This window comes from Podarcis muralis, chromosome 2, assembly GCF_964188315.1.
Source record: "Podarcis muralis chromosome 2, rPodMur119.hap1.1, whole genome shotgun sequence".
NCBI lineage: Eukaryota > Metazoa > Chordata > Lepidosauria > Squamata > Lacertidae > Podarcis > Podarcis muralis.
Genome location: NC_135656.1, coordinates 116,737,945 through 116,761,289, shown reverse-complemented (window position 1 = coordinate 116,761,289; position 23,345 = coordinate 116,737,945). Strand labels below are relative to the sequence as shown.

At 47.7% G+C, this 23,345-nt stretch overlaps 1 protein-coding gene across 1 annotated transcript in view; it reads left to right on the top strand.

Annotated features, from left to right (window-relative positions):
- Positions 1-23,345, top strand: part of LOC114592204 (uncharacterized) — a 43,914-nt gene that overhangs the window by 13,340 nt on the left and 7,229 nt on the right. The window contains exons 4-10 of the mRNA XM_077923573.1: positions 47-1,105; positions 2,995-3,663; positions 7,677-7,744; positions 8,814-8,942; positions 11,978-12,694; positions 16,258-16,366; positions 18,776-19,752. Coding sequence (XP_077779699.1) covers positions 47-1,105; positions 2,995-3,663; positions 7,677-7,744; positions 8,814-8,942; positions 11,978-12,694; positions 16,258-16,366; positions 18,776-19,752 — 3,728 coding nt within the window. The remainder of the gene's footprint in view (positions 1-46; positions 1,106-2,994; positions 3,664-7,676; positions 7,745-8,813; positions 8,943-11,977; positions 12,695-16,257; positions 16,367-18,775; positions 19,753-23,345) is intronic.

Here is a 23,345-nt window from a genome sequence, read left to right as displayed (position 1 = left end):
CCCTTAGCACAGGGAGACTGACATGTGGACGCTCTGCTTCTTCCAGCAGATGATCAGAAGAGGCCATTGGTGATGGAGCAAAATTGGACAGGACGTCCCGGGGAAGATGATCCACGTGGGATGTTGGCAGAAAGGGATAAACGGAGTGTTGCCCAATGCCCGGTTTGGGGAGTAACTTCTGACATCCAAGAGGGAAAGGAAGGGGGTGCAGTCACGAATTCTTGGGGAGGTGAGAAAGGACCGGAGGGAAATGCCAAGGGGGCAACGGCCGACCTTGAATGCGGGAAAGCGCTTGGACACGATTCCGAAAATGAAACAAACCTTGGGCAAGAGAAGATGTGCAAGTGCCCAATCTGCGGGCAAAGCCTTAGCAGGAGAACCGGGCTCCTTATACACCAGAGGATCCACACAGGAGAGAAACCCTACAGCTGCTCGGACTGCAGGAAAAGCTTCCGGCACAAGTCGGTCCTTATTCGACATCAGAGAATCCACACGGGCGAGAAGCCACACAAGTGCCCCGACTGCGCCAAAAGCTTCCGGGACAGATCGGCTTTGGATGTGCACCGGAGAACCCACACGAGGGAAAAACCCTATCAGTGTTCAGACTGTGGGAAAAGCTTCAGCCACCGCTCCAACTTGATTACTCACGAGCGGATCCACACGGGAGAGAAGCCGTTCAAGTGCTTGGAGTGCGAGAAAAGCTTCAGCGACCGGTCGTCCCTGACGGCGCACAAACGGGCCCACACCGGAGAGAGGCCGTACAGGTGCGCCGAGTGCGGGAAGAGCTTCTCCCAGAGCTCCAGCCTCCTTTCGCACCAGAGAATCCACACGGGGGAGAGGCCCCACGAGTGCCCGGATTGCGTGAAGTGCTTCCGCGACAAGTCGGCTTTCTTCGTTCACCGGAGGACCCACACGAGAGAGAAGCCGTATAACTGCTCCGGCTGCGGGAAGAGCTTCAGCCATCGCTCCAACCTGAACACACACGAAAGGATACATACAGGGGAGAAACCTTACAAGTGCTTGGACTGTGGGAAAACCTTCGCCCAGAGACCAAGCCTTACTGCACATGAGAGAATCCATTCCAAAAAGACATTGCAGAGCTGCTGAAAGGTTGGGGACAAATTCCGTGTCCAGAGGAACGCGTAGCCGACATCATTAGGAGACGGCGCCTCTGTTTGTTGAGTGCCTTCTCCCGTATTGTACCTCACCTGAACTTCTAAGATCCTCCTCAGAGGCCCTGCTCAGAGATTTCCTGCCAGATGAAGGGATGAGAGTCCCCACTAGGGACAGGACCTTTTTAGAAGTGGCACCCTGGTACTTGAACAGCCTTCCCGGAGAGGTTTTATTTGCCTGGTGCTACCTATTGGGCCCTTTAAATAACTGACCTTTTATTGTCTGGGCCTCTCAGTTATAAACTGAGTTTTAATCGGTGCTTCTTAATTGTGTTTCAGCTTTTTAATTAACTAGTTAGGAGTTTTTGTTGTTTGATATTGTATTTTTAATGTGCTTTTTCTTTTTCACAACATGCCCAGGGACCTCTTGTCATGGGGTGGCTATATAAATGCAGAAATTAACAAATGGAATGGTACATGGTTTCAGGAGATCTGAGGTTCAGTCCTCATTCACCCAGGAAGCCCTTTGCATGGTGCCTGGTCTCTCTCTCTCTCTCTCTCTCTCTCTCTTTTTCTCTCTCCTACTTCACAGGGCTGTTGTGAAAATAAAATGGGGGAGGGGCCTTGCATGCTGTCTCTCAACCTCTTTGGAGGAAGAATGGGATAAAAATGTTAGAAAGTAAATAAAAATCAATTTATTTATGCAAAGGAAAATTGCTTGAGTACTAATAGTGTCTGTTTGGAAGGCAGGTATTGCCCCTGGCTGACAATGTGCTGTTGTTGTTCCAACAAAATTTCTTGCCCCAAATCCCTTTCCCAACTATGCTGCTAAGAATTATGTGTTAGCTATATACAGTCGTACCTTGGAAGTTGAACGGAATCCGTTCCGGAAGTCCATTCAACTTCCAAAACGTTCGACTTCCAAGGTGTGGCTTCCAATTGCAGGATACAGCCAATCAGAAGCCGCAGGAACCACGCCAGATGTTTGGCTTCCAAAAATCATTCAAAAACCGGAACAATCACTTCCGGTTTTCAATCATTCAGGAGCCAAAACATTTGAGTTTACAGACATTCGGCTTCCAAGGTTCCACTGTATCTAGAATATTTTCGTCTATTTTGCTTAATCCTTTTTTGGTTGTTCCCTTCATAATCAGTGAATCGTATTCTGTTGGTGCCCATAGAGGGGTCCATTCTTTGCAGTCAAAGTGAAGACTACAAGCCTAGTGTGTAAATATTGGGGAAATGAACGTCGGGTCTGTCCCATATCGTCGATAATGTCAGACTATGTCTTAATTGAATTCCCTAATTAAATTACGACACGCTACAATAATCTTATTGTCATTGTCCCATACAGAACAACAAAATTGAAAAATCTACATAAGACATTCAAAACCCAGCTATCCCAACCTGGTTAGCCCCCTAAAATACCCAATTTTTAAATACAGTATACTCCCATACAGACTCCTTACAATGTGTTTTAAAAAAACAACCCAAATTCCCCAATTCTTTGCATTTCCTTGTTGCAAAAAGCTTTTGTCAAAGGTGAAGATTTAATTTATGCTTGTATTTATTCCACACCTTAATCAATTTTTGGTACATAGATTAACTTCAGTAGTATTTTTAGCAGGTCCCGAACAATACCATAAAGCAGGGGTTGCCACCGTGATGCCCTAGACTCTGAGCTTTCATTTAATAATAATAAACCGTCTAGTTCAGTGGCACACCACCTGCTTTGTCCCAGGTTTAATCCACAGCATCTCAAGGTTGGGCTGGAAATATCCCCCAACCATAGCTGTCAACTTTTCCCTTTTCTTGCGAGGAATCCTATCCTAACACTGAGCTATTTGGACCAGTGCCCTGACTCTGTTTCTGTGCCCTGTAGCCCCCTTTTTCTCCCCTGGAGGAGGAGAGTGCTCACCTTTGGGATTTATTTTTCTCCAAGCAGGTGGCAAGAGGTGCTGGGAGGAAGAGACGGACCGTCCAGAAACGGCTGGGGATCTCCATCCATACTGGGTCCTGCCGGGGAACATTGAGCCAAACCTTTCCCAGCGTCCGGATCAGGGCGAAGCTTTGGCAGGCCGGCGAGGAGGCTCATCAAATAAGGAAAGAGAGGCAGCCTCCGTCGTTTGTTACCAGCACTTCTATGAGCCGTGCGGCGACAGACAGGTACAAGAGAGGCTCGCCAAAGGCGGGAGACAGAAGACATGCCTAGAGTGCGGGAAGGCCTTTCGGCGGAGGGCCGAATTGGTCGCCCACCAGAGGATTCACCCCGGAGGGAAGCCGTACGAGTGCCTGGACTGCGGGCGAAACTTTAGCTACAAATCCCGCCTCATCACCCACAAAACGATGCACACGGGGGAGAAGCTGTACAAGTGCCCCGACTGCGGGAAGAGCTTCAGCCGGCAGCCACACCTCACATCGCACGAGAGAGTCCACACGGGGGAGAAGCCCTACACGTGCGCCGAGTGCGGGAGGAGCTTCAGCGACAGGTCTAACCTGAACACACACAAGAGGACCCACACCGGGGAAAAGCCGTACCGGTGCTCGCACTGTGGGAAAAGCTTCAGCCAGAGCTCCACGTGCATGAAGCACGAGAGGATCCACACGGGGGAGAAGCCCTACAAGTGCGGGGAGTGCGGGAAGAGCTTCTGCCAGCGATCGCAGCTCACCAACCACGAGAGGACCCACACGGGAGAGAAGCCCTATGGATGCTCCGTCTGCGGGAGGAAGTTCAGCAGGAGGATGGTCCTTGTCACTCACCAGAGGAGGCACACGGGAGAGAGGCAGAAAACACATCGGGGCTCGCACTGCGAGAAGAGTTTTGCTCATGCTGCCGACTGTACAAGGCACGAAAGAAGCCACGGGACGCAGGGACTGCAGACCGTTGGGTTGGTCCCAGGGCTGTCGGTGGGCACTCTGTGTTTAAATAAATAAACAACACCGCTGTTTCCACCTTAAGCTGAGTTCTGCAACATGTGTTGTGAAAATTTTGCATGTCATTGCTCTTGTTTTGCATATTCCATTTTTTCCACTTAAGCACGCATAAAGGTAAAGGGACCCCTGACCATTAGGTCCAGTCGTGGCCGACTCTGGGGTTGCAGCGCTCATCTCGCTTTACTGGCTGAGGGAGCTGGCGTACAGCTTCCGGGTCATGTGGCCAGCATGACTAAGCCGCTTCTGGTGAACCAGACCAGCAGACGGAAATGCTGTTTACCTTCCCTATTTATCTACTTGCACTTTGACATGCTTTCAAACTGCTCGGTTGGCAGGAGCAGGGACTGAGCAAGGGAGGCTCACCCTGCCACGGGGATTCGAACCGCCAACCTTCTGATCGGCAAGCCCTAGGGTCTGTGGTTTAGACCACAGCGCAACCCACATCCCCTTTCCACTTAAGCACGCATAAAAAGGTAAAGGTAAAGGGACCCCTGACCATTAGGTCCAGTCGTGGCTGACTCTGGGGTTGCGACGCTCATCCCGCTTTATTGGCCGAGGGAGTTGGCGCATACACACACACAAATGTGTGCTGACCTGAAGAAATCCTGTTCAGCTTATAGAGATGGGAGACACAGAAGCATACCAACAAACGAACGTGTTTGCATTAGGAGATGTCCTGAATTAGAGGACCTTATGCATTATATCTTGCGCTGCCCCTTATATAATGAAGGAAGAGAAAGATTTTTAGCACCTATAATGACAAGGTCCCCTGGCCAGAACCCTTCTGACATGATTTTATTTCTCCTCGCAGACACAGATAAGTATGTGACCTGGCGTGTAGCACTCTTTGCAACTGTTGCTAGGAAAATTAGAGCAAATTATATAGCCAAGGTAGCCACCAGCTGTAAAGGAGATGAATTCATCTGACCCTATCTGCATCAAGCTATATTCTATCTTTATCATCAAACCCCAAATATAATTGGACACTGTATTAATTAACATTATTTTTTAATATATTAGTGGCCATGTGATAATTTTAGCTTACTTGCACCCACAAGGACCAGAAACCTGAATTATTTTTTTTTTTTTTAAGAAAGCAAGTGGAGAGTCGCAGGAAGCAGAATTCTGCAGCCAGTGCTGAATTCTATTCCTGTTCTGTGCTGTGGCAGCACTTGGCCCCGGTTGTCCCATATTACAACAACTATCCCTTCGTTTGGGATACATTTTCTGTCCATTTTAAAGAATACTTGTTTAACCCCCTTGCCCCTTATGTCAGTGAGAAATTGCAAGAGGAGGATCAAAAATCAGCCAGAAAATTCCAGAGGGCTGGAACTTTGTGGGATGTTCCTCAGAGGGCTACAGGTTCAATCCCTCCAGACATGTCCCTTGCAGATTGGGTGAGAATCATGCTGGCTTGCCTTACAGGGTTGTTGAGAAGGATTATGACTAGATGACGGGTGTAAAGCACTTTTGAGCACTTGAAAGCTCTATACCAATGTTAAGTAGTATTTATTATAAGAATGGATTGGTATTATTACAGTGATAAGCTGCTGTTCCTCTGAGGAATTTAAGGTGGCACACTGGTTCTCTCTCTTTCCCTGTTTTATCCTCAAAATAATCCTGTAAGGAAAGTTAGGCTGACTGCCCCAAGTTCACTCGCTACCTGGCTGAGTTAGGGTTTGAATGCTGCACCACACAACCTTGGACTGAATGGGCGTTTTTATAACCCAAAGAGCAGGCTGGGAGTGCCAAACAAAACAAAACAAAAAACCACTCATTTTGTTAAGGGGGACTTTCCTTCCTGTAGTAATACCTGTCTGCTTGGAAGCAAGTCTCACTCAGTTCTGTGGGGCTTACTCCCACAGGCTGCAATCCTACACTTATTTACCCGGGAGCATGCCCCACTGGTGACAGCAGTCACGAAATTAAAAGACGCCTGCTTCTTGGGAGAAAAGCAATGACAAACCTAGACAGCATCTTAAAAAGCAGAGACATCACCTTGCCAACAAAGGTCTGTATAGTGAAAGCTATGGTTTTCCCAGTAGTGGAAGTGAGAGCTGGACCATAAAGAAGGCTGATCACCGAAGAATTGATGCTTTTGAATTATGGTGCTGGATGAGACTCTTGAGAGTCCCATGGACTGCAAGAAGATCAAACGCATCCATTCTTAAGGAAATCAGACCTGAGTGCTCACTGGAAGGACAGATCGTGAAGCTGAGGCTCCAGTACTTTGGCCACCTCATGAGAAGAGAAGACTCCCTGGAGAAGACCCTGATGTTGGGAAAGAGGGAGGGCACAAGGAGAAGGGGACGACAGAGGACGAGATGGTTGGACAGTGTTCTCGAAGCTACCAGCATGAGTGACCAAACTGCGGGAGGCAGTGGAAGCCTGGCATGCTCTGGTCCATTGGGTCACGAAGAGTCGGACACAACTAAACAACAACAAGCCCCACTGAATTTAATGAACTTGCTTCCGAGTAGACAAGTATGATAGGGTTGAACTGCAATCCCCACCCCGTACGTCTACCTAGAAAGTAAGATGCATTGTAGACAGTGGGACCTACTTCCGAGTAAACTTGCACCTGAAATCATTGGAGAATGCATCAAAATAAGAGACCAGACATTAAAATGCAGGAAAAAATTGCGCACCACTCAACCAATAGCATTCAGCAAGCACTTTCTGGGGTGGGGGTGGGACGGACCATAGCTAAGGGGCAGAATATTTGTGTTGCAGATTCAATCCCTGGCCTGACAGAGATCCTCCAGTCTGAAAGCCTGGAGAGCTGCTGCAGTACCGAGCCAGTTGGACTTGTAGAAGGAAGCTTCCTATGTCCCTACATTATAATTTCTTTCAGAAGGCACTGATTCGATCACTTTCAACAGAATAAAATGAATGGAGCTCCCAAACCGGAAGCTGATGGGGGCAGTTTGTGACTCAACCCTTTTCTATCTCTATGAGCCAATAGCGGCTTTCTATGTAATGTCTGCCCATCTCTGATTTGCGGGAGAAGCTGCACCATAGAGATTTTCTTTCAAAAAGTGAAGAGTAACACGGCCTGCGTTTCTAGTTTCGAAGATGGAGGAGAAACCTATAACCTGCAACTTCCATCTTTCCTGACCATTGGCCATGCTGGGTGATGTGAGACAGGAGTCCCAACAACTTCTAGGTGGGCCACACTCTCCACACCCCCCCAAAAAACACTGCCCAACCAATATTTTATTGTAGCTGTAATTTGGTAAAGGCTAAATTTAGATTCCTAAAGACAACCCACAGCAGCATAGATGGGCCTTGTTTGCATGTAATAATAAGAGCCTTGCTGGATGAGAATAAAGGCCTCCTTAGTACCCAGTTTCCAACAGTGGTCAGCCTCTGGGAAGCTCGAAGGCAGAACCTGACCCTAGGAGTGCTCCACTTCTCCTGATCCTCAGCAGCGGGTACCATTTCTGATCCTGAAGAGGTAGCATATATAACTACTGTATCATTAACAGTGGCCGTTGAAAGCCGCCTCCTCCATCAATTGGTCTAATCCCCTTTTCAGCGCATCTAAGACAGTGGCAGTGAGTTCCACTGGTTAACCCTGTGCCGCTTAATATTCCACGCGACTTGAGTTCTTTTGGGTTTCAACGACAGTAGAGCAATTCTGCATTGAGAAGAAGCACAAAGCTTCTGTGTACAGCCAAGAGCTGGATTTGGACTGGGTAGGGGGAAGAAGAAGAAGAGTTTGGATTTTATATCTTGCTTTATCACTACTCAAAGGAGTCTCAAAGCGGCTAACATTCTCCTTTCCCTTCCTCCCTCACAACAAACACTCTGTGAGGTGAGTGGGGCTGAGAGACTTCAGAGAAGTGTGACTGGCCCAAGGTCACCCAGCAGCTGCATGTGGAGGAGCGGAGATGTGAACCCGGTTCACCTGATTACGAGTCCACCGCTCTTAACCACTACACCACACTGGAAGGAGGGAGGGCAGTTTAAGTAGCATTTAGCTGCAGCTCGAAGGGGAGAATTTTTTTTGGCTGCAGATCCAAACCAGCCCCTGCCTGAGCTCCCGACCCCAAACCAAACTACATTGCAGGGTGGTTGTGCGCGGAACTCTCGTCCACTTGTGGCTGAAATGCAGGGGTCGTTGCAGCACTGGACTCCATTGGAAGGCTTTTGTGTGGTCGCAACTCAGCTCCAGCCCCACCTTCAGCCTGGAAAAGGGATATGATAATGGTGCGTCCATATTGCAGGGTTGTTGTTGTTGCAATTAACCACCCATTGCAGGGGGTTGGACTAGATGACCGTCTGGGTCCCATCCAACTCTCCAGTTTTATAGTTCTGCGAGTCTGTCTCAGCCTGGACCCCAACCTGCAACATTAACATTGGACTACACTGCAGGTTTGCTGTAAGCTAGAGCACCCCAATCAACAACCTGTAATAGTATAATAATTATTTATTTCTTATACCCCGCCCATCTGACGGATAATAGGCTAAATATTTGCAAGGTCAGGCTTATTTTAAAACCTTTTTTTAAAAAACACCCCACAACCTTGAATTTTATGCACCAAATAAGAGTGGAATTATCGATCCTTTTTCCATTCTTACTTTTCTGTTACCTGCTGGGAAACTACGGTGAAATCCTGCACCTCTCCATAGGTAAACAGATCGTTGGCACCGATATATATATATTTAATGGTTTCTCCAACGGGAACCCGGGAATTTGCTATTCGCACCCTGAGATGTGTCGCTCTTCCCTTTTCTCTCTGCACTCTGTGGATTTTTGGCGAGGGCATCTCTGTGATCATTTCCTCCTTATTCTACTGGGGGAAACCCAAGCGGAGTTTGAATTTGCCAGGCGCGGCCAAGGCGACATCGGAGGAGGAGAAGGGGCGGAAGAAAGCCTTGCAAAAGGATCAGGTGAGAGCATGGAAGTGCACGGGAGATTCTCTTTCCGCGCCCCCAACGGAATTCCTTGAGGACTAGTGCCTTGCTCAGTGCAGCCTCCCATCTAAGCACAAGATTCCTAATCTTAGTATACCTAATAGGAAGGGATGGTTTGGTCAGTGGGCCTCGCCTTTTACGTTTTCTTCCTCCCCAGATTTTGCTGGTTCTGAATGTATTCGGGTGACCAGCTGCAAAGACTGCATTGCTTTTTGCACCTTTAATAATTGTGTGTGCAAAAGAGGGCACGTCCGCTAACACAGCATGTCCTGCCAAGCTGAAAGAACCTCATTTGCACAATTAATTAAAGGTGCAAGAGCCTGGTCCCCATTTGCAGCCAGCCCAAACCCCTCCAATGAAATATACTTAAATGTGGAACACTGTGACTTATATAGTAGACGATGGTGATAAGTGATTACAAATATTGTGCTTTGTGTTAAATTGGATTGCGTTGTTAAGTGTCTTTTGTTTGCGTATTGTTGTCAGCTAATATTAAACGAAAAGGCGAGGTCTAAGAGAGGGCAGCTGCCACCTTCGTTGCATAGCTTTCAATGCACCTCTTTTCCCCCTGCCCTTTCGCACCTGAGAGGTGTGTTTCTGGGATTCACCCTGTTCTTGTAATTGTACATTGTTTTAGCAGAAGTTTAATCCTGCGTTTTTGCTATTTTTGCAACCCACACAGGGAGCGTACCGTGAAGGACAGGTGAGAAATCCTATAAATGATTAAGATAGTTCCAGTACATCATCATCATCGTCATCATTTATTTCAATGATGATGATAATAAATTATAGCTATAATAAGCTCAAAAAATGATGAGGAAGACTTTGAAAATAAATAAAATGAGGAAGATTTTGATAATAAATAAAAAGAATAAAAGTACAAATAAATAATGGTGATAATGAATTATAACAATAATTCCAGTAGAGGATAATGAATAGCAATAATTATAGTAATAATACTACAATAAATAATGAAAACAATAAATTATAGCTATAATAAGCCCAAAAAATGATGAGGAAGATTTTGATAATAAATAAAAAGAATAAAAGTACAGATAAATAATGATGGTAATAAATTATGACAATAATTCCAGTAGAGGATAATGAATAGCAATAATAATAATACAATAAATAATTATAATAATAAATTATAGCTATAAAAAGCCCAATAAATGATGAGGATATTGATAATGAATAAAAATAAAAAGTACAAATAATTAATAATAAATTATTATCATTTTATAACAATAATAATTCCAGTAGAGGATAATGAATAGTAGTAGTAATCATCATCAACTCTGGTGATGACAGCAAGCTTGGATGGCTTTAAATGAGAATTGGACAAATTCAGGGAAGAGAAATCTATCTGTGCTACTATCCGTAAAGGCTGGAGGCAGAAATGCTTCTGAATATCGGTTGTTTTTTGTGCTCGTGTCCTGCTTGCAGGTTTCCCATTCATAGCTGTCAACTTTTCCCTTTTCTTGTGACGAATCCTATTCGGAATAAGGGAATTTCCCTTTAAAAAGGGAAACGTTGACAGCTATGTTCCCATTGGGTCCTCTGGCCAGCCACTGTGAGAGCAGGAGGCTGGACTAGATAGGCCCTTGACCTGATCTGGCAGGCAGACTCTTATTATGAGACGCTATGAAGCACAGGCAGATCTAATTTATTAGGCTTCTGATTCCACCCTCCAAATGCCTTTGTGCACAACAGGAGAAGGAACTTCGTCTCTCCAGATGTTGCTACACCACAACTCCCATCAGCCCCAGAAAACATTGGCTGGTGGTCAGTGATGAGGGGGAGTTGTAGTTCAGGAGCGTCTGGAGAACCAAAGTTCCCCCACATCTGATTCTTTGTGGCTAAGAGGACGAAAAATCTTTCTTTGGGCACCCCTTCCTTTCCTGTGAAGTGTTGTAAACAAAACATCTGCCCTTCTTCCCTTATGGGGTATCCAAGAGCCCATATAGAGTCCTTACGTGGGTTCCCTATCGGTAGGAGAAAATAACAGAGGCCAACCAGAGAAAATTGAGAAGGAAAGAAGCTAGTAAGCCTGATCTTTATTGATCTGTTGCAACAGGGTGCTCCCCACACATGCAGGAGGACGGAGGAGGACCCCGAACAAAGGTGTGCCTGCCCTTATATAGAAATTTTAAATTCCCCGCCCTGGAGCTCCAGACCACCTCTCCATACATCATACATACATCACAGAAAAGGTGGTCTGCAGCAGAAATGCGTTGTTTATCTCATCTGACAGGTTACCTGTTAATGCTCACTTGATTGGATACCCTGGGGAGCCTGGCCAGTCTTTTGTAATGATAAATACTTAGTTCCTGAGCCAAGTCACGGGCTCACCCTGTTCATACACAGACATACCCTTAAGACAGGATTTGTGAAGGACAAGACAATGGGGAGGCTTTTCCATTTTCCTTTGACCTTGCAGAGAAAACATTTGGTCAGTTTGGGAATCAAACATGGTTTCAGGTCAGTCTTCCTGTGCTGATCTATGTATGTCAGGGGTCTGCAACCTTTAAGACAAAAAGAGCCACTTGGACCCGTTTCCAAAGAAAAAAACAACTGGGAGCCGCAAAACCATTGCAACATTTAAAACAAATATATCTCCAGAGCCGCGATCTGACAGCGGGCGGGAAGGTGACGTCGGGACGGTGCGTGACTAATGCACGCACCGCCCCCATGCGACGTCACAGCCAGTACAGCGCCCGCCACAGTGGGGAGTGTCGGGGCGCACAATGCGCCTCCTCCCCTCGCTAGTATCCGCCCCGGAGCCGCGGCAATGGTGTAAAAGAGCCACATGCGGCTCCAGAGCCGCGGGTTGCAGACCCCTGATGTACGTGTTTGGTTGGTACATTTACGAACATTTATTATGTATCTAAGACTTTAAAATTCTTATCACAGAAGCACCTGGGTTCTCCCCCCCCCCCCGCCTTTTGCAGCAAAAACCTTTTTGTGGGACTGGCTAGCCGCAGCTCGAGCTTCGCCCACCATTGGCTTGAAAAAGGAAAATGGCCGCCGAGCCAGGAGATACGTTGACCTTGAGCCTACCGCCCGGTGCTGTGCTAAAGCAGAGGATGAAAGTGGAGGAGCCGGACCCAGCTGAAGTGGGGAAAGGCTCTCGTGCCATGCAGGATGGGAATATGAGGGAATTCTGGGAGAGAAACGTGTCGGGCCACGTCAGGCAGGAGCCACAGAAGCAGCCATGGGAGGCCCAGTTGCAGGAGTTCCTCAGAGCAATGGAGTCTTCCCACTCCGACGGGAGAGACCAGCACCAGAGGACATTGGCGTTGCGGGATGAGGCCCAAGCTGGCCTGTCTCCAGGTGACGCCAGGCCACGCCAGGACCCTTTTCTGCCACATCCCGGGAGAGAAGCCAACAACCTGCTGGCCAAAGAGGAAAGAGAGAGTGAGAAAGTGAAGGAAGAGGAGGTTGGTCCTGACGCACCGCGGCAACACTTCCGGCAGTTCGCCTACCAGGAGGGGCCTCGAGAGACTTGCACCCGGCTCCGGGAGCTTTGCCACCGGTGGCTGAAGCCGGAGAGGCACACCAAGGAGCAGATCCTGGAGCTGGTGATCCTGGAGCAGTTCCTGGCCGTCCTGCCCCCGGAGATGCAGAGCTGGGTCAAGGAATGTCGCCCGGAGACCTGCGCCCAAGTTGTTGCCCTGGCAGAGGAGTTCCTACTGAGGCAGCAGGAGGACGAGAGACTCGGAGGGAAGGTGAGAGGTTTTAGCGTAATAAATGGCTCATACCGAGTCAGACCCAGGTCAGTATTGTCTACACAGACTGGCAGGGGCTCTGCAGGATTTTCAGGCAGAGGACATTCCCATCTGCTGCATGTAACACAGAAGCTCTGAGCTACAGCCCTAATATGGTTCGTTCCAGTGGCTTTGTACCGAACCATCCGCTCTATGCATTTAAAGTCCTGTTGTGCCACTTGTTGTTTTTTTCGCAAAAAAAAAAATTAATTTTATAACACAAATAAAAAACACAAACAGAAAAGACAAACAATACAAACAAATTCTTGTCATATCCTTATTTTCTAGTTACAGATAGGTAGCCGTGTTGGTCTGCCATAGTCAAAACAAAAAAAATTCCTTCCAGTAGCACTTCCAGTAGCTGCTGAATTGCAACTCATTACCAAACTTAAAACCATGGAGAGACCTGGTCTGAACAAAGACATTGGATTCTTATCTCATTATACATGACAAAGCCATTTTTCACCTTCTCACCCCTTGCTTTTTCCTGTAAGACCTATTGCAGTCGTTAAGAGTCGTCAACAGGCTCATCACAGCTATCTGCCAATCACCCATTCCCACCACCCTTCAGAGTAATACCCCTCCCCACCTTCTCACTATATAGAAGGACATAGGCGCCGACTCCATGGGGCTTGAGGGGGCCCAAGCCCCCTCAAAAATTCGTTTGGGGGGGCTCCGCCCCCCCAATAATCTCCGGCGCCCCTCCAGCAGAGCGCCATCGCCGCCCCTCCCCCAGCCCAAAATGCACAGGGAGGGGCGGGCTGCATGCCTCCTGCCCTCCCTCCCGAGCAAAAGCTCCACCCAATTTCCTTTGGAGCTGATTAATAGGCGCAGCACGCTCTCCCCTATTCGCTCACGAGGAGGCGGCGCCACTTTATTTGCATATTCATGAGCTTATTTATTATTCATGAGCTTTCCCGGGCCCCCCCAATATTTTTTATAAGTCCGCGTCCCTGTAGAAGGATCTGGCAACTTCTGTTTCAGTGTATCTGAAGAAGTGTGCATGCACACGAAACCTTATTTTCTAAACATTGTTAAGTGGGCTTCCCCAAGTCCCACCTATCTGATTTTACTTCATCTTTAGCAGCTTACATATATCATAATTTCTAACCATCTTCCCCCCCCAAACTTACTTTAACCATAAAAAACTTCACATTTTATCACTTATAAAATACACTATCTTCTGCTTCTAAACCTAATGCCTATATCCACTTCCAAAGCTATTCTAAGATTTAAATATTAACATATTTTTTCAAATATTCCTTAAACTTCTTCCAATCTTCTTCCACCGTCTCTTCTCTCTGGTCTCGGAGTCTCCCGGTCAGTTCGGCAAGTTCCATCTAGTCCCTCATCTTCATCTGCCGTTCTTCGGTAAATCTTGTCTGTTGTGCCTATTTAAACAGTCATGGCTTTCCCCCCAAATTCCTGGGAACTGTAGTTTATTTAGAGTGCTGAGTGTTGTTAGGAGACTGCCTGCACAGAGCTGCAATTCCCAGAGTGGTGTAGCAGCCGGTCCCAGTGAACTCTGCATCGATTCAGAGAGTGAACTCAACTGCAGAAAGGACTACTTGTGGGCCACACTACAGTGGTGCCTCGCAAGACGAAAATAATCCGTTCCGCGATTCTCTTTGTCTAGCGGTTTTTTCGTCTTGCGAAGCAAGCCCATTAGCGGCTAAGCGGATTAGCGCTATTAGCGATTTAGCGCTATTAGCGGCTTAGCGGCTAAGCTGTTAAAAGGCTATTAACGGCTTAGCGGCTTTGAAAAAGGGGGGGGACCAAAAAAAATATGGCGAGACTCGCAAGACGTTTTCGTCTTGCGAAGCAAGCCCATAGGGAAATTCGTCTTGCGAAGCGCCTCCACAACGGAAAACCCTTTCGTCTTGCGGGTTTTTCGTCTTGCGAGGCATTCGTCTTTTGGGGCACCACTGTACTTGTGTAACTTTTAGGGGGAACTAGCCAGGATTTCATTTCATTTTCATTTTTAATTTGTATACCGCCTTTCTATATTACTATACAAAAGGCAGCTTCCAAGCTGAAGAAACAACAAAATAGACCGCAAAGAACACACACATAATAACAAGCTGATCCAACACAAAAAGTCACAGTAACTTTAAAATAAACAATTTGTATCAAATATTCAATAACTGATTAGAATATAAAAGTAAAAATAAATACCAGCAAATAATAATTAAACAGCTTACACTGTTTAGAGCAGGGATCAGCAAACTTTTTCAGCAGGGGGCCAATCCACTGTCCCTCAGACCTTGGGGGCCGGACTATATTTTGAAAAAAAAAAAGAAAAAAAAAAAGAATGAATTCCTATGCCCCACAAATAACCCAGAGATGCATTTTAAATAAAAGCACACATTCTACTCATGTAGAAACATGCTGATTCCCGGACTGTCTGCGGGCCAGATTGAGAAGGCGATTGGGCCGGATCCGGCCCCCGGGCCTTAGTTTGCCTACCCATGAATTACAGTAAAGAATTACTGTAATCAATAAAAATAACAGCAAGTCACAATGCATAAAATTTCACAAAACATACAAAACTATGTAAAAGAATCAAATTTATCGGCTACTTGATTTATCGGCTACTGTCAGGGAACTGACATCAGAACAAAATAGAGAGGCGAGGCTCTCCAATGATGCCGGAGAAGGAACCAGTACAGGAGGAGAGAGGGCTCCCGCGGGGGGGAGGAAAATCAGGTGACACCAGGAGGGAAGGAGGGTTGGAGAGCACTTCGGAGGGGAGGCTCTGAGACTCTTCTAGTGAGGTCAGTGGGGAGAGTGGAGGACCACCGATAGGCACGCCCACTCTGTGCAGAAGGCTGCCGCGCAGAGAGGCGAGAAGGAGGCTGTCCGTTAAGGAATTTTTATGTTGGAAGAAGTTTAGGAAACACCCACTGACGGATTCTGCCAGCGACTGAAGCAGTCGTGCCCAAGGGGGCTGCTCAGCCGGGGAAAACGCAACCGCCTCACGCAGTTTGGAGCAGGTGGAGGTTACACACAAGCAACCCCAATTCCCATGATAGCTACTTTTAAAATGAGGCTGCATTTTAAATTGCATTTTAACCTGTACTTTAAATTGTGTTTTTCCCCCCTCTCATGTTTTTTACTGTGATTTTATTGGTGTTAGCCGCCCTGAGCCCAGCTCTGGCTGGGGAGGGTGGGGTATAAATAAAATTTTTTATTTTTATTTTTATTATTGAAAAACAAGGATTCCCATTGGATAGAGGGCAGGGGTGGTTGTCGACAGAAACATGGCACCCACTTTTCATTTGGAGGAAAAGCGAGCTGTGGGTCGTCCAATCTGGAACGCAGATGTGATTGGAGGGCCTGCGGCCACATTTTCTCCGAAATAAAAGTAGGTCGGTTAAGCAGGCTAGTTTTCAACACAATGTGTAGCTTGGCCCTGCAATAAGAGGATGGGTGGGCATTTTTAGATCTTAACACGACATTCTGAGTGCTTTTATTTATTTATTTAAGTGAGACCCTCACTGTTTCTGTCTTATGTGCTGTTCAAGGAGGCGGTACGGGCCTTTCCTGAAGCGGAACGGGCTCCACCAGATACCTGGCCCAGGCCTCACTTCAGGGACATCAAGCAAGAGGCTGACAGAGATGCCACCTTGCTTGGTAAGGCTTTTGTTTTTATTTCATTGTCTTCTTTTTTATTTTATTTTTAATTTGGTGCTCTGAAATCACAAAAGAGAATGTTGAAGCTGCAGCGGCTTGCTGGGAGAATGGGTGGCGAACCCAGATACAGTGGTGCCTCGCAAGACGAAATTAATTCGTTCCGCAAGTCTCTTCGTCTTGCGGTTTTTTCGTCTTGCGATGCACGGTTTCCCATAGGAATGCATTGAAAATCAATTAATGCATTCCTAGGGAAACCGCCTTCAGACCAGGTCCGGGGACAGACTGTCCCCGGACCTCTTCTGAAGGCTGGGGGGGGGGGGGACAAGGGCTTTTCTTCCCACCCCCAGCATTTTAAAAAACCCTGGGACAGCGGAGGACTTCTCCGCTGTCCGGGGCGATTTAAAAGCCCCTGGGAAGGCAGGCAGGGGGGACAAAGACTTTCGCCCCCCGCCCGCCTTCAGAAGGTGTTCCCGCCCCCCCCCCCCGCCGCCCGGCTTCGCAGCAGCGCTACGAAGCCCGGCGGCTGGGGCAGGTGTTCCCGCCCCCCCCCACCCCGCTTCGGAGCAGCGTTCCGAAGCGGGGTGGCTGGGGCAGGTGTTCCCGCTCCCCGCCCGGCTTCGCAGCAGCGCTACGAAGCCCGGGGGCGGGGGCAGGTGTTCCCGCCCCCCCACCCCGCTTCGGAGCAGCGTTCCGAAGCGGGGTGGCCGGGGCAGGTGTTCCCGCCCCCCGCCCGGCTTCGCAGCAGCGCTACGAAGCCCGGCGGCTGGGGCAGGTGTTCCCACCCCCCCCACCCCGCTTCGGAGCACCGGGAGAAGCAATCTCCCCGCCGCCCCTTGCTTCAAAAGAGAAGACCCGCTGTCCCCGGGGCAAGCTTCGTTTTGCGAAGCAAGCCCATAGGGAAATTCGTCTTGCGAGGCAACTCGAAAACGAAAAAACCTTTCGTTTTGCGAGTTTTTCGTCTCGCGAGGCATTCGTCTTGCGGGGTACCACTGTACAGTCGTAACCCTGGTTCTCGAATTTAATCCATTCCGGGAGTTGGTTTGACTCCCGAAACGGTTCGAAAACCAAGGCACAGCTTCCAACTGGCTGCAGGACCTTCCTGCAACCAGCTGGAAGCTGCGGAAGCCACATCGGATGTTCAGCTTCCCAAAAACATTTGCAAACCGGAACACTCACTTCTGGGTTTGTGAACATTTGCGAGCCGATTTGTTCGACAACTAAAGCGTTCGACTACCAAGGTACCACTGTATTCTGATTAGGCCCTCTCAGAGATCCAGAGATGCCCGACCTGCTTCCAGCTTTTGAGGCCGCTAGCCATAAAAATAAAAACCGAATGTCTCATACACGTGATCCAGCACCAGCTACAAGTAGTTGTCTATATCATCAGCTAATCTGAGAGGACATGTTCATCCTGGTCTAATTTTGTGCCATCAGGGCCCATATATTTTTATTAGTATTTATGAACATTTCTAACTCCTTAAGGTAACAAAATCTGTATCAGTTAACATTTTTTTGGAAACTAAATGACATCTCTTACTTGCTTAAATGTGCAGCTCTGAGCTGAGAGTGTGTGTCAAAGGACAAGTTGCAAAACTTATTAAAGACCCCCTAATTTATGTACTGCTTTGAAATCCTGTGTCAAATACCGTTGTGTGCACTGAGCTGACGAACTTTGCCTGTGCTAGCTATGTTGTCGGTTAAGTTTCATACTTAAGTGTCGGTTAAGTTTCATCACAAGTATAAAATCTTCATTACACACAAAAAAATCCCATCTGGTGAAGGTGAATTCAGCATCTCCTCCGACATTAGTAGGATCTGCCTACGGCGTTAAGGGAAGGAGAGGAGCAACCCTGAAAAGCTGATCTACCTTCCTGTGGTTTTTAACAAATCTTTTTTCCCCCCAGCTTCTAAAAATACATAAAACGAACAAACCCCACATACCCCCAACCCTGTCAGAAACAGTTCATGCAATATAAATAATAAACATTAAGTTTGTCAATCGTTTAGAAATAATTACATCAGTCTTCTGCTCTCCATCTTAACAGATTGTCCCAAAGTGAGTCTGGCAGTGAGAAGATAACTTTGTCTTTTCCAGAATAATAATAATAATTTATTACTTATACCCTGCCCATTTGGCCGGGCCTCCCCAGCCACTCTGGGCAGCTTCCAACATAATATCAAAAACACAATAAAACATCAAACATTAAAAACCTCCCTAAACAGGGCTGCCTTCAGATGTCTTCTAAAAGCCAGATAGTTGTTTATTTCCTTGACGTCTGGTGGGAGGGTGTTCCACAGGCCGGGCTCCACTACCGCACCACTCACTTCCTTCCTGTCTTGAGCCTGATTTTCGCCCACTTTCTCTTTTAGCAGAGGATAATAACACCTGGATTATTTTCCCCACTCTAGCATGTTCTGCAGGGACACGTCGGAAGGAGAGGAATCAGCCGAGCAACCCTGAGGAACTGGAGCCATTTGTAGCATTGTCAAGGGAAGACGAGCAAAACATCGCTGGTCCGGCAGAGGACTCTGAGAGCCTGCAAGGAAACAAACCAGAAGCACAAGGCGGGAAATTCATTAATTCTCAGGGTGGGTACGAGGACCTGGACGACAGCATCGCGCCACAGCCAGCCGCCCTGAAAGGTGGGCGGGAAAACGCAGGGGTTCAGTTGGGGCAAGTTCTCAGGCTGAGGTCCGATCTCATAGTGCACGAGAGGACACTGACAGGCGAGTCCCAGTACAAATGTTCGGTTTGCTGGAAAACCTTTTGCCGCAGGAACGTCCTCATCACTCATCAGAGAATCCACACCGGGGAGAAGCCGTACAAATGCTTGGACTGCGGGAAAAGCTTCAGCCAGCGGTCGCACTTGATCTTGCACGAGAGGACTCACACCGGCGAGAAGCCCTACAAGTGCTCGGACTGTGGGAAAAGCTTCAGCCAGAGGCCCCACCTGGTCAAGCACGAGAGGATCCACACCGGCGAGAAGCCCTACAAGTGCCCCTACTGCGGGAAGAGCTTCAGCGACCGCTCCACCCTGACGACCCACAAGAGGACCCACACGGGGGAGAAGCCATACTCGTGCGCCGACTGCGGGAAGAGCTTCAGCGACCGGTCGTCCCTCATCGCGCACAACCGGACTCACACGGGCGAAAAGCCCTACAAATGCTCCGAGTGCGGGAAGAGCTTCAGTCACCAGTCAACCCTCATTCGACACGAGAGGATCCATAACGGGGACAAGACTCTGAAGTGTTTGGAAGCCGGGAAAAACGCCGTCTCCATCTTGGGGGCAGATAAGAGACCCCGCTTGGGGGACAAGCCCCCAGTGCCGTGGACCAATTCTGTGAGTTGGGGGGAGCCTCTGTCTCTGAGCCTCAGCAATGCCCCTTCTGAAAAATGAAAATAAAATCATAATCTGCATCAGAGGATTGTTTGGAATAAAATGAAATAAAATTAAAATTAAAAAAGGTAAATAAAATAAAGATGATGAAGCATTTTGGAAAACGAAAAGGGTGCTTGTAGTCTTTTTTTGCAGATTTCACCCTACTAGTTTTGCTAGCAGTTATTTGGACACTTAATGGTAAAAGGTACCCCAACCATTAGGTCCAGTCGTGGCCGACTCTGGGGTTGCGGCGCTCATCTTGCTTTATTGGCCGAGGGAGCCGGCGTACACCTTCCAGGTCATGTGGCCAGCATGACTAAGCCGCTTCTGGCAAACCAGAGCAGTGCACGGAAACGCTGTTTACTTTCCCACCGGAGCAGTACCTATTTATCTACTTGCACTTTGACGTGCTTTCAAACGGCTAGGTTGGCAGGAGCAGGGACCAAGCAACGGGAGCTCACCCCCATCGCGGGGATTCGAACCACTGACCTTCTGATCGGCAAGTCCTAGGCTCTGTGGTTTAACCCACAGCACCACCCGCATCCCATTTGGACACTTACTTTATGGTAAACTTTATGGTGACTGTAGTTTTTCAAATAGATTGTAAAACAATGACGGTCTTCCTCAGGACTTTTGCAGTTGCCTTGTAATTTTATAGCAGAGATGGGAAACTTGCTGTGGCCCTGCAAATGTTTGGGCAGATTTGCACCAAATGCACATGATTTGCTGCAAAGAATCCTGGTTACTGCCTTTTTTAAGGGGGCTGGGAATTGTAGCTCTGTGAGGTGGAAACTACAGTCCCCAGAATTATTTGGGACTGGTGCTCGTTGGGACTGGTAGGGCTGATGGCAGGGAGACCAACAGTAGGTGGTGCCAGAGAGCCAGTGACAGGCAGAGCCAACTACAGTTTTAGTTGTCACAGAATCATAGAGTTGGAATGTGGGAAAATGATTGCTTGTACATAAGAGCATGAGCAAAGTTCTTATTATTGCAGGGTGATTTCATAGCTAAAAGCATCCTTGGAGCATGAACAGCGTGTGAATAGCTCGTGCTGTCCCAAATGATTGGTCAACGCAACATAGCCTGATCGTTTGCGTGGTCTAGTGCGATGGCCCTTATCTGCTGGCTGAGAACAAGTTGCTTTTGCTTGTATTTTGGTATCTTTCTGACTTCACACAATAAAGGCTGTGCTGCAGCAGCTCTAAAGCAGCCAGATTTCTTCAACCTATCTTGGTGTGAGACTGATTTCTTCGGATGTCGAGCAGGCCCTCGACATTGGAAGTGACCCCAAGGGTCAACTAAATAGAGATTTTGTCCCAATCCTCTTCCCTGCAGATCTGCATACTGATGGCTTGTCTAGTCTAGCATCCTTTGGACAACCAGAAGCCTCAATGGGAAGCCCCCGCCCCGCCCCCACCAGCAGGTCCTTGTATTCAAAGGCATATACAACCCCTGACAACGGAAGAAGAACCTAGCTGTCAGGTGTCTTATCCGTTGATAGCCTTACCCTCCATGAATTTGTCTAACTTCCTTTCAAGAGGGCCTTCTCGGTAGTGGCTCCCGCCCTGTGGAACGCCCTCCCATCAGATGTCAAGGAAATAAACAACTCTCTGACTTTTAGATGACATCTGAAGGCAGCCATGTTTAGGGAAGTTTTTAATGTTTGATTGTGCTTTTAATAGTCTGTTGGGAGCTGCCCAAAGTGGCTGGGGAAACCCAGTCAGATGGGAGGGGTATAATAAATGATGATGATGATTATGTTGTTGTTGGCCATCACCACCTCTTGTGGCGGTGAGTTCCACAGTTTATGCCCTGCGTGAAGAAGTCCCTCCTTTTGTTAGTGGATCCATGCTGTACTGTTAAAGCACACCCAATGCACCTTTAAAAAAACACAACTCCTGCCCCCCCAACAATCCTGGGAACTGTAGCTTCACCCTGGCAGAGCCCCAAATTAAATTAAATTAAATTAAATTAAATTAAATTAAATTAAATTAAATTAAATTAAATTAAATTAAATTAAAAATTAATTTAAATTTAAGAAATAAATTAAAAAGCCTCTAATTAAAAAGCACTTTTCTCCATAGGGGAGCTAGATATAATTCTATAAAGCAAGGATTTCCCAGACTGGTCCTTGGAGGTTTACGCCCTCATATTGAAGCTAAGATGATCAGATGCACGAAGGAGTTAAAGCTAACGAGTCGATGCCCAGAGGGGCTAGATTTTTTTAGGCGAGATGGGGAGGCTGGCTGTGAGCAACCCGTGAGGTCATTTCCTGTTCCGCCCACCGTGGGAAAGTAGCGTTTGAATTTCCCACGCGGGGCAGGCGCAGCTGGCTTGTGGTTTCCCTCCTTCTTGGAGCTCCGGTGAGTCGAGGCGGAGGGCGGGGAAGGCGAGGGGGGGGGGGGAGACGAGCCCAGAGGAAACTCCATGGGATGAGGGCAGGAGGAGGCAAGTCAGATGGGAGGACAAGACGCTGGTCTGCATCATGGCGTTGTAGAGGTGGAAGGGACACCGAGGGTCATCTAGTCCAACCCCCTTGAAATGCAGGAATCCAGGACAGGTGGCCTGCCAACCTCCGCTTGAAAGGTTGCTGGCAAGGAGAGAAGAGTTCAGACTCTGCTCCCTTCTCTCCCTCAGCCTGTGTTGTTTGCATTTGCTCAGTACTACGTGCCATTGGTCCACCCTTAGGGAAGTTTATCCCTTGAGAGTCTGGGCTCTGATGTTGACTATGTTCCCCTAGATGCTCAAATAGGAAAGGGGGTTAAGAAGCCCAGGGGCTACTTGATGTGGTCTACACTGATGGACAGTGGCTCTCTGGGGTTTCCTATTGACAAAAGGAAGGACTTTTTCACACAATGCATGCATGCATGCATGCATAAATATTTATACATACTCTGCCTGTCAGGTGATGGTGTGGTTGCTCGAGAGCAAACAGGCAAGACTCCAACCTGTCTTTTCCAGGCTTTATTATCTGTACAACCTATCTTACAGTGCAGAGCATCACAAGTCCATGTCTGCTCAGTCGCTAGCAGAATCTGGGAGTGGGCAGTCCTTATACCTTCCCCACCATAACAGTCGTGTGACCCCTAAATGCCCATTCAGCCATGAAGCCTACTGGGTGACCTACCTCACAGGGTTGCTGCGGTGATGAAATAGGGGCAGAATCAAAGATTTGAGACATGCTGGCCTTAAATATTGCCAACTGACTCTTTCTCTTTCCGCAGGGAGGGAAGAAAACCTTGTTAGTCAGGGAGGTTGAATTTCACTCCTTAGAAACACACACACGTTGTTGCTACGCAGTTAAGCAGCAGTGCTGTTTTTCAGGTACCGTATTTTTCGCTCTATAACACGCACCTGACCATAACACGCACATCGTTTTTAGAGGAGGAAAACAAGGGGAAAAACATTCTGAATGAAACAGTGGATGTATCATTTTTGTGCTTCATGCTGTGGCCACAGACATGTGATCTGATGGTGAATTTGGGGTGACCCAATGCAAAGATCCTGAGGATCCATGTGGATCCATGCTTTTTAACCACGTTTTTGCACCATTGCAGCCCCAGGCAACAGTGGGTGCGTGATTTTTTTGGTGCAGGCTG